This window comes from Lycorma delicatula, chromosome 2 (assembly GCF_047948215.1).
Source record: "Lycorma delicatula isolate Av1 chromosome 2, ASM4794821v1, whole genome shotgun sequence".
NCBI lineage: Eukaryota > Metazoa > Arthropoda > Insecta > Hemiptera > Fulgoridae > Lycorma > Lycorma delicatula.
The window spans coordinates 201,058,191-201,069,065 of NC_134456.1; the positions used below are offsets into that span (position 1 = coordinate 201,058,191).

General features: G+C 29.5%; 1 protein-coding gene across 1 annotated transcript in view; it reads right to left on the reverse strand.

The window, feature by feature from the left end:
- Got2 (glutamate oxaloacetate transaminase 2) overlaps positions 1-6,807 on the reverse strand; it is a 47,311-nt gene extending 40,504 nt beyond the window's left edge. Inside the window, exon 1 of the mRNA XM_075357000.1 lies at positions 6,628-6,807. Within this exon, the coding sequence (XP_075213115.1) occupies positions 6,628-6,716 (89 nt within the window). The 5' untranslated portion in view covers positions 6,717-6,807. The remainder of the gene's footprint in view (positions 1-6,627) is intronic.
- Between the last annotated feature and the right edge of the window lie 4,068 nt (positions 6,808-10,875).

Here is a 10,875-nt window from a genome sequence, read left to right on the forward strand (position 1 = left end):
CCAAAAAAAAAAAAAAAAAAACACTGAAAGAAAGTAACAACATTGGCTGAAAATCTTGCATAATTCAGATACACACATTATTTTTCATTAAGCAACAATTTGAAAAACGTAACTTTGAAGTTGGAAAGTAGATGTTACCAACACAATCCTTAACTTTAAAAACCTACTTTTATTTATTTTTAATTTCTTTAGGAGAACACTTTATTTATGAATTATGAAAGCAAGTTTCTCATAATGAACGTAATATCATATCTTGGAAATAATATTTGTAATAATTTTATAACACATAATGCTAATTTCTGGAAAATGCTATTAATATGTTACTTTTTGTAATACTGAAAATTAGGGAAATGAGATTTAAAAAGAAATTCTTTGAAATTAAACTTTTATTGTATCAAACTGTTCAAATCATATCGGAAATATGCACTCAAATAAGGAATTGAATGTGAAAAGAAATTACAGACCCTGAAAAAATTGCAGAAAATGGAGATCAAAAGAAAGAATAAAATGTTAATGAATTTTCAACAGCTGAATGCTAACATTTATACACAAATAGTAAGAAAACTGGAAAATATTTGCTTCTCAAAAAATACAAAGGAAAGCCAAGAAAAAATAGATAATTTTTAAGAACTTCATCATTAGTACATCAATGACTAACACTTTTAATAATTACATCATTTTCCAAGATTTTACCCTCACATATTCAATAATTTAATTTACTGATATTTGAAACCGGTATTATTCAAAACAGGATAGCATAAGCATTCACAACTCTGTGAATTGTGCAATCAATTATTTGCAATAACTTTGTTGTTGATATTCCAATTTTTTTAAAATAAGGTCTCATTTTATTTACCCTAAAATGCTTAACATTTTTGCTAATAATAAAATGTCTTTTGTTAAAACCGGGCTTTTTGAAATTTATACTTCAACCTCACATTAACATCAATCATTTTGAAAAATAATATAACTGAAGTTCATAAGCTTATTGAAACAATCATTTATATTAACTATTTCTAGAGATATATGATATAGTATTTATTGATAATGCTTAACTGCAATCACCTTACATTTCGTTATTGAAGTGATGAATTTAGTAATGTATAAGAATGTCGAGTCTGTCTAATATTTGAACTTAGCACTTTGTTGGTGAAAGGCATAGATTCCACCACTCCAAAAGAAGATTTAATAAGAAATAATTTAAATACATAAAACTTCAAGATGATACTAGCAAACTTCCTTTTGCACTACACACACCTCTCCTTACTTTAACGTTTTCCTTATTTTCATCTACTCAAATTAATTTTATTTTGAATATAATATAATTTTGTAACCTCTGCTATACTATGTTCCCTATATTAATATTTAATTTCTCATCATCCTATTTTTTGGATGTAGTAGAAAAGTATATATGAAACATTTAATAACCTTTATTATATTCTTAAAAATTCATTAAAATTCAGAACAGCACCAGTACAAATGAATGGTTATATGTAATTCAACATTTAACAATCAGCTTTATAGTTACCATTGAATGTAAGCTACATCAAATTACTACTATAAGTGTAATATTTAAAACAGCAACAAGTGCAAGTATTTTTCAAATAATATTTTAATCAATTAAGCAAGTCTTGTCTGACTGGAACAGAGATAAATGACCATATGGAATATAATAGCACATAATAAGAACCTTATAACATTAATAAGAACCTTATAACATTTTCATTTAAATTAGTCAGTAACAAATTACATATACTAATGAAATATATTACTCCTGAGTTTAAAGTAAAATGATAACTGCAATTAATATTTTATAGCTTATTACAAACTATTTCTATTTTTTTTAATTATTTTTTGTTATTAATTATTAAAAAATGCCCTTAAGTAAAGTTATAATCACTTCTCAGTCGAAATGAAAAAGAGAGTTAAAATTAGCTTACATAAATATTGCACAAAAGAAGCAGCAGCACATATTAATTCAATAATATTAAACCATCATGATGATGATTTAGTAAATCAAGTGTCCTCAATGAATAAACCACATCAAGGTCATCACAAACATACTATACAAACAAGTGACTATAAAACAGTAACCAAACTTGCTTAATTCATAAGTTTATAATCTACTCTCTTCCTTATCTCTGAAGACAAACTGGATCACAACCTGAGTAAATATATCCACTCTTATGTGAATTTCTACAGTAATAATAATCTATTAAATAATCTGTAATATTAAATTGGGTTAAATTTCATTATACAGCCGGTACCTTTATAAATCTTTCACGTCTGGAAACCAACCAAAATGTGTGCAAATTATCTATTATATCTTTGTTTAGCTTAAAGTATCAAAATTAATATGATTAAATTATTACATAAATCTTATTAAAATCATTGCTTAAATTAAACAGCTTAAAATACAGTTTGATGTGTTATTTCATTTTATAATTCTTTCCTTTCAAAAATTTTATTACACAAATATAAATTGCACAGCATATTTGAAGATTTTCAAACATAAATGACTAAATTTGGATTCTAAGCATATAATGTAATTTTAAATTACCTTAATTCATCTTGTTTCAACACTGTGAAAACCACAATGTTGGATAAAATTAATTTTGAAAATACATCCATTCAATTTCTTTAATTTGAAATATATTGGATATTCTAAAGCAATGCTGTACATTTTTCTGAGTTAATAAAACTCCAATCCAACCAACTGTCTGTCTCTCTATTCTTACTCTAGCTCTCTGGTTCAGGTAAAAGTTTTTATCAGTATTCACTTTCCCCAATTTATTCCATGTTTTCTAAATACATGCATCAGCTGTTCCATCCAACTCTCGTCAAAGAGTATATTTTTCTGATTCTGGCATATGAAAACTTCAGATATTTTGTATCATATTTACATCTGTTAATCTAAATATATTTAACTTCCTTACCCTCACTTTTTAACTATATTACCAGAGTCACTGCTCAACATCAGCAACAGATTTTGTTTCCCATGAACCCATTTTTCACTTTCTTAAAATAAAATATATGAAACTCATTTTCCTGTTTAGAGCAATTTCATTAAATAATCTAAAAGTTTAGCCAGATTATTCATCTGATTACAGTAAATGGAAAGCAGTCAACGCAGTTATCTACTGAGTAATATATGTTTCCCAGACTCACCTTAGTGCAAACCATTTACAGAGTAACATTATCATTTTAACCTTTTAATTAATGGAACAGATACCAACATGTTTACTAAGCTTTTCTATGGGATTATTAATTTGGGATTTATTCTTTGATGTTAGCTATGGTGTATAATTTGTTTTATTAATTATTTTGTACGGCAGAGTTTAACTAGATCTATCTGGGATTGTAATTAAATTTACAATTCAAATTGCTCAAAGTTGTAAAAGTATTATTTAACTTTTTGATTTATAACTGAGATAATGTCTCTAGGGCAATCCTTTATGGTTCAAATTACTACAATAAAGTATGCCAATGACATTCAAATTATCCCCCTAAAACCACATTTTCTATTAAAAAAACAATTTCTTTAATGCTATTTTAGATGATTAATTTCCCCGTGAATGTCATTTCAAATGTTGCCACAAGTAATATAATAGTTATATGTACCGATGTTTGCAAATAGAATGCTGAAGAAAAGACATTAATTAAAAAACCACAGCCACATGAAAGTATCCTTGCCAAAACGTTTCTTAAATAAGTGGTAAATATAATTATTTCAATCAATCTTCAATTCTACTAAATTATTATGTAACCCTGCACTAATTTCTACTAAATTTCTACAATTCAAATTTTTTTAAATCTGTTAATTTTCTAAGTGCGGAATTAGAAAAATGGGTCAGCAGTAGGGTGTCAGAGTAACACAATTAGCATTATTTTTCTGCTACCATTGCTATGTAGAATAATTAACTCAGCTTCAAATAATGGGAAGGCAGGAATAGGTTTCATAATGAACAAGAAGACAGGGAAGAGAGTAGAATACTTCAAAATGCATAGCGATAGAATCATTGTAATAAAGATAAAATCAAAACCTAAACAGACGATTGTTACGTCTATATGCCTACAAGCGCCCATGATGATGATGAGGTAGAGTATGTATACAAAGAAATTGAAGCAATTAAACACACAAAAGGGGATGAAAATTTAATAATAGTTCGAGATTGGAATGCAAGCATTGGAAAAGGCAAGAAACGAAATACAGTGGGTGAATATAGGCTGGGCAAAAGGAATGAAAGAGGGGACCAACTTAAGAGTATTGCATGAAGTATAATTTAGTAATTGCCAACACCCAACTCATCGACTGCAGAGCTTAACCTGGAGCAGACATTAATAGGGATCATAATTTAGTGATAATGAAATGTAGATTGGGGTTTAAAAACCTGAAAAAAAGGTGTCAGATTAATTGGTGAAATTTAGAGACCCTTGAGGAAGAGGAGGTAAAGAAGATTTTTGAGGAGGACATCGCAAGAGGTTTTAGTAAAAAAGATAAGGTAGAAAATCTAGAAAAATGGGAGAATGTTAAAAAGGAAATTCTTACATCAGCAGAAGTGAACTTAGACAGAACAAAACTGGTAGAAAACCTTGGATTTCAAAGTAAATATTGCACAGCTGATGGATGAACGTAGAAAATATAAAGTGCTAGTGATGAAGAAAGTAAAAGGAACTATCGACAATTAAGAAATACTATAAACAGAAAGTGCAAACTAGCAAAAGAAGACTGGATTAAAGAAAGTGTTCAGAAGTGGAAAGAGAAATGAACATGGTAAAGTAGACAGGAAAGTTAAGGAAAATTTTGGGTACATAAATTAAAATCTAATAACGTGTCAAAAAGATGGTACACCGATATATAGTACGAAAGGAAAAGTTGATAGGTGCGTGGAATATATTGAAGCGTTATACTTATGATACCAAAGGAAGCAGGAGCAGGTAAATGTGAAGAATACAGAACAATTAGCTTAACTACTCATGCAAAAAAAAACTTAACTATAATTCTGTACAGAAAAATTGAGAGGAGAGTGGAAAAAGTGTTAGAAGACCAATTTGGTTTCAGAAAAGGTATAGGGACAAGGGAAGCAATTTTAGCACTCAGATTAGTAGTAGAAGGAAGGTTAAAGAAAAACAAGCATACTTGAAATTTACAGACCTAGAAAAGTCATTCGATAACGTAGACTAGAATAAAATGTTCAGCATTTTAAAAAAATTCAGGTTCAAATAGAGATAGAAGAACAATTTCTAACATTTACAGGAACCAAACAGCAACAGTAATAATTGAAGAACATAAGAAAGAAGCCGTAATAAAAAAAGAGTCCGACAAGGATGTTTCCTATCCCTGTTACTTTTTAATCTTTATGTAGAACTAGCAGTTAAATATGTTAAAGAACAATTCAGATCCGGAATAATAGTACAAGGTGAAAAGATAAAGATGCTATGATTTGCTGATGATATCGTAATTCTAGCTGAGAGTAAACAAGATTTAGAAGAAACAATGAACAGCATGGATGAAGTCCTATGCAAGAACTACCACATGAAAATTAACAAGAACAAAATGAAAGTAATGAAATGTAGTAGAAATTACGAAGATGGACCACTGAATGTAAAAATAAAAAGAGAAAAGATTATGGAGGTAGAAGAATTTTGTTATTTGTGATGTAGAATAACTAAAGATGGACAAAGCAGGAGCAATATAAAATGCCGAATAGCACAGGCAAAACAAACTTTCAGTCACAGATATAATTTGTTTACATCAAAAATTCATTTGTCAGGAAATGATTTTTGAAAGTAGCTTTAAGTGGAAGTGAAACTTGGACGATAGGTGTACCTGAGAAGAAAAGATTAAAAGCTTTTGAAATGTGGTGCTACAGCAAAATGTTAAAAATCAGATGGGTGGATAAAGTGACAAATGAAGAGGTGTTGCAGCAAATTGATGAAGAAAGAAGCTATTGGAAAAATACAGTTAAAAAAAGAGACAGACTTAGAGGCCACATATTAAGGCATACTGGAATAGTCACTTTAATATTGGAGGCACAGGTAGAAGGAAAAAATTGTGTATGCAGGCAAAGTTTGGAATATGTAAAACAAATTTTTTGGGATGTAAGATGTAGGGGGTACACTGAAATGAAACAACTAGCACTACATAGGGAATCTTGGAGAGCTGCATCAAACCAGTCAAATGACTGAAGACAAAAAATCCATTGCTATCACATGTGATGTACTTTTCATTTTATATTACATCCTCAATTATTTAGGTACCTCATCAATGTCAAACTGATTACAGCTAAACTAAATAAATTAATAAAAGGCCTAATATTATACCAACGATTTGGGATGACTAAAGTTAGAATTACTTGCTCCAGCACTCTTAAAAAATACACTATTACAAATGCACTAATAATTATAAACTAGAAATGTTATTTTATCGTAAATATTTGATAGAAACTCAAAATTCACAATTTAAAAGTATTATTTTATTTACATAAATCTCCGTACCATTACAAGGGAATGAATTTTTGACAGTAGAATATATGCTAACTGTCAAAATCCGACAACTTCTAACGATAAGCAATAGTAACCTACAATACACGTGATACCTATAATATTAAATCATATTACTCTCACCTGGAGTTCAATCGTGTTCCGACTCGCACTACTGTTTTATGTAAAAGAAAAGAAGACGCTGAAAACAATTTTTCCGAAAAAATGGACATGTCGTGTTATGCACTGAAATTTTTCTTTAGAACTGTTGTCTAATTGTTGGATCGGATGATGCAGGTACGACGTAATGGAGACGTCAAAGGAAACAGCTGTTAATCGCCGGCGTTTTTATAACCTAGTGGCATATTTAATAACTACTTATGTAATAATAGATAACGCGGAATCATTCAAATGCAAATAAAATTAATGGCATTTAAGAAATTAATCTCTTTTTTTAATTAAACCAAATTTTACAGTGTAATTTTAATTTAACTATATGAATGATATCAAAAAATAGTATCTTATGTAGTAGCTTATCCATCTTTTAACATTAGTAACATTTTGGTTGAATTTGATTGTTAGTGGATAGAAAGAACATACTTTTAGTTTTTCTTTTTTTCAAGGTCTAAACAACTTTGTCAGCTCAAATGTAATTTAACCACATTTTTACTCAGATTTCAATGGAAATATCCATTTTGACCATGCCTGAATCCGTTTTGACTAGTTTCGACGTGACATCTGTACATTCATAAGTATGTATGTATGTACGTACGTATGTTTTTATTTTGCATAATTCAAAAACAATTAGTCATAGGATGGTGAAATTTTGGATTTAGGACTGTTGTAACATCTACTTCTGCACCTTCCCTTTTGATTGCAATCAACTGAACCAAAAGTGTCCAAAAACTGGACTTTTTCTTAACTGCAATAAAAAGCCCTCATTGAGAGCATTTCAACGATAATATCATAAGTGGTACTTATTTTCATTGGTTCCAGATTTTCAACCAGATGAAATTTTAATTAATAAAATATTTGGATCTTAGAAAGGGATGGCACATCAGTTTGATTAGACTTTAATTCCTTTTTTTTTAACTTTTTTTTTAATTTAAATATATTGCTTTATTGATAATTATTAACCTCTGATTGTAAAACAAATTTGATAAAAAATAAAAATAAAAATATCAGAAATTATTAATGACATAAAATTTTATGTACCTTTCATTTAAAAAAAATGTGTATGTAATGTAATAGGTGTACAAGAAAGTTATGTGGTACCCACATCAGATTTTAATACTCAATTATACCTTCTTAAAGACAGATTTAAACAAAACAGATTAGGTATTTTAACATAACTTTGCTTAACATTTTTTATATGAACTTTTTCTTATAAAAGAACTAACCTTTTTAGAATCTATGAACAAAATTAGGCTTACCAATAGTGTTACCAAATATCCAAATAGTCTTACCAAACAACTAGGATTAGCCCGGACAGTCCTGGTTTTTTAGTGCTGTCCAGGGTTCCAAAAATATCCGGGGTTTGAGAATTTTATGACTGGCGAGGATTTTTTTTAAATTTACGCCTATATGTTTGACGTGTTTTTAAACATTCTCTTATGGCCATGCATCTCTCAGCCAACCTTGGAGCAATTGTTGACATAGACTTTGATGGAGGCATGGCTATCAGTCTCACCACAACTTTTTACTTAGTCATTTGGCAACACAACAGGGGCAATGTGTTTATGTTGTTTTCGTGTGCGAAATAACTTGTCTATATGTTTTTGATCATTTTATCTTTATTTGTTTTTTGTCTCATTGTTTAGCAATGGGCAAATGAAAATGAGTGTTTAACGTTAACCTGCAACAGGAATACAAATTTTTTGAAATTGGGTAATGACAGTAACAATGAATGTGTTTATTTCACACTATATACTGGAGAATTTTCTGTTGCACATAAAGAAAAGGGTGATATTGAAGACCACATGAAAACAGATAAACACAGGAGTGCTATTAATGCTACTGCTTCAGCAAACATAAGAGATTTTTTTTAAAATCAAAGATGGGAAAACATAACAGTGATCTGGAGTGTGCTGCTAAAGAAGCTACATTTTCATACCATACTGCTAGACATGAACTCAGTTTCAAAACATCAGACAGCACATCTAAACTCAAAATTTTCATCTGCCAGACCAAAACTGAGGCAATTATTGTTAACATTATTTCGCCATTTATATTTGATAATGTGTTGCGTTCTTTAGAAAACATTAATTATGTAACAGTAACGATGGATAGCTCAAACAGAAGTGAAGTAAAACTTATTCGGATTGTTGTAAGATATTTCAGTCTGGAGGAGGGAATTCAAATTTTGATGAAGTGTCAGATGAAACGCTCAAATTTTGACTCTGTATCTTTTGCAGTGTGCATAAAAATACAAACTTGAAGATCTTTTGGCTTGTGTGAAAAAATACTAACTTGAAGAAAAGTTGGTTTGTTATACTGCTGATAACACTAACAGTAATTTTGATGGTGTGAAGAGAAAAAAGGGTAATTAAAATGTGTTCAGAAAAGTTCAAAGTGATTTAGATAGACCTATTTTAGGAATTGGTTTTTCAGCCCACATTGTTCACAATTCAGTACAAACAGCATGTGATTCTTTATCCTTGGACATAAAAGTTATTGTTATAAAGATTTATAAATTTTTTCACATATATACAGAAAGAGTAACAAAACTTAAAGAGTTCTGTGAACTTGTGGAAACAGAATACAAAAAAGTATTATCTCATAGCAGCACAAGGATTCTTAGTTTGTTACCTGCAATAGAAAGAACTGTTTCCATTTTTGATGGCCTAAAATCATACTTCTTATCTTGTGACAAATACTCAAAATCATTATTTGATTTTTTGAAAATCTAGGAAATGAACTGTTTTTTAAATGTCTGAAGCATTTCAGACATAGTCTGAATTAATTTGTCAACTTCAGGAAAGAAAAGCCCACAAATTTATACCACCTTCTGCCAAAGAATTGCTATGCACTAAAAAAAAATGATGTTCAGGAACAAAAATTCTTCTCAAGCATAAACAATTTTTATAGGCTAATTCTAGAATTCAATAGTTAAGAGTTGTAGAGAACCAATTTTGATCAAATTAGTAAGTTTCAGTGGATAAATTTACAAACTGAAATTGCCTGGTCTGATTTAGAAAAGAGTGTACAAGTTGTTAATGAAATTATAAAAGATTCCATAAATATTGATGATCGAGTTGAAGAACGTACATTGTTGGACCAAGTAATTCAAAACCAAAGGGTAGGTTGTGGTTCAAGTTCTGAAAAAGTACCAGATACTATTAAAGGGAAGTGGAAAGCAATTTTTAAGGTGCTTCAAAAGACTAATATTTCATGTTACAATATTTCTAAAATGGTTGAGTTTGTGACGTCTTTGTCTGGGACATCTGCTACAGTTGAGAAAGTTTTTTTCAATTGGGGGAACATTTGGTTGGCAGAAAGGAGTAGACTTTCAGTATCTACTATTAAACATCTTCTAAATTTTAAAATTAATTCAGAACTTTCTTGTGAATTTTATGCTGTAATTAAAACAAACAAACCATTTCTGAAAAAAGTCATGTCTAGTGAAAAATACAACTAAATAAATAAAAATTAATGTTTCAGTAAACTGTTAAGACTTTTAAGTAATTTCAAAAATATATGGATTGAGCCCAAAAAAAAAATGGTAAGCCTATGTTTAAAGAAACATATTAGAAAAATAAATTGAATTTTTCTTAGAATGGTTTATTTCATTTCTACAACATTCCACACACACTAGTCACTTTCAAAGAACTCTCCTTTTGACAGTTCACCGATATGCTACTATATCCCTCTTAGTAAATTTAATGCAGTTAAAATGAATAAACTTGTCTTCTTGTTTTTCCCACTGCTGGAAATATTTCTGGAAATCTTCACTGCTGCTGTAGTTAGGAAAGAAAAATGGTGTATGGTGTGAGATAAATAGTGAAAAACAAACCCTGAGAGAGAACTTTCATGTTTTTTATTTAAAAATCTGCTGCATACTCAAGGCAGCATAGCCAGAGGTCTTTTTACAAAGGAATCAGTCACCTTGCTCCACATGTTTGGTCATTTTTGTCACTGATAAAATTGTGAAATCTTTTCAACACTTCTAAATAAAGTTGTTGATTAACAATATGAACTAGAGAACACTTTCTCAGGTATGATTCTGTTAACATAAAAAAAAAACAAATGAACTTCTTGGTCTTATGATCTTATTATTCTTTTCTTTTTCCTGTTTTACCTCCAGAAATTACCATTCAGGTATTACTTCAGAGGATAAATGAGGATAATATGTGTGAGTGTAAATGAAGTGTAGTCTTGTACAGTCTCAGTTTG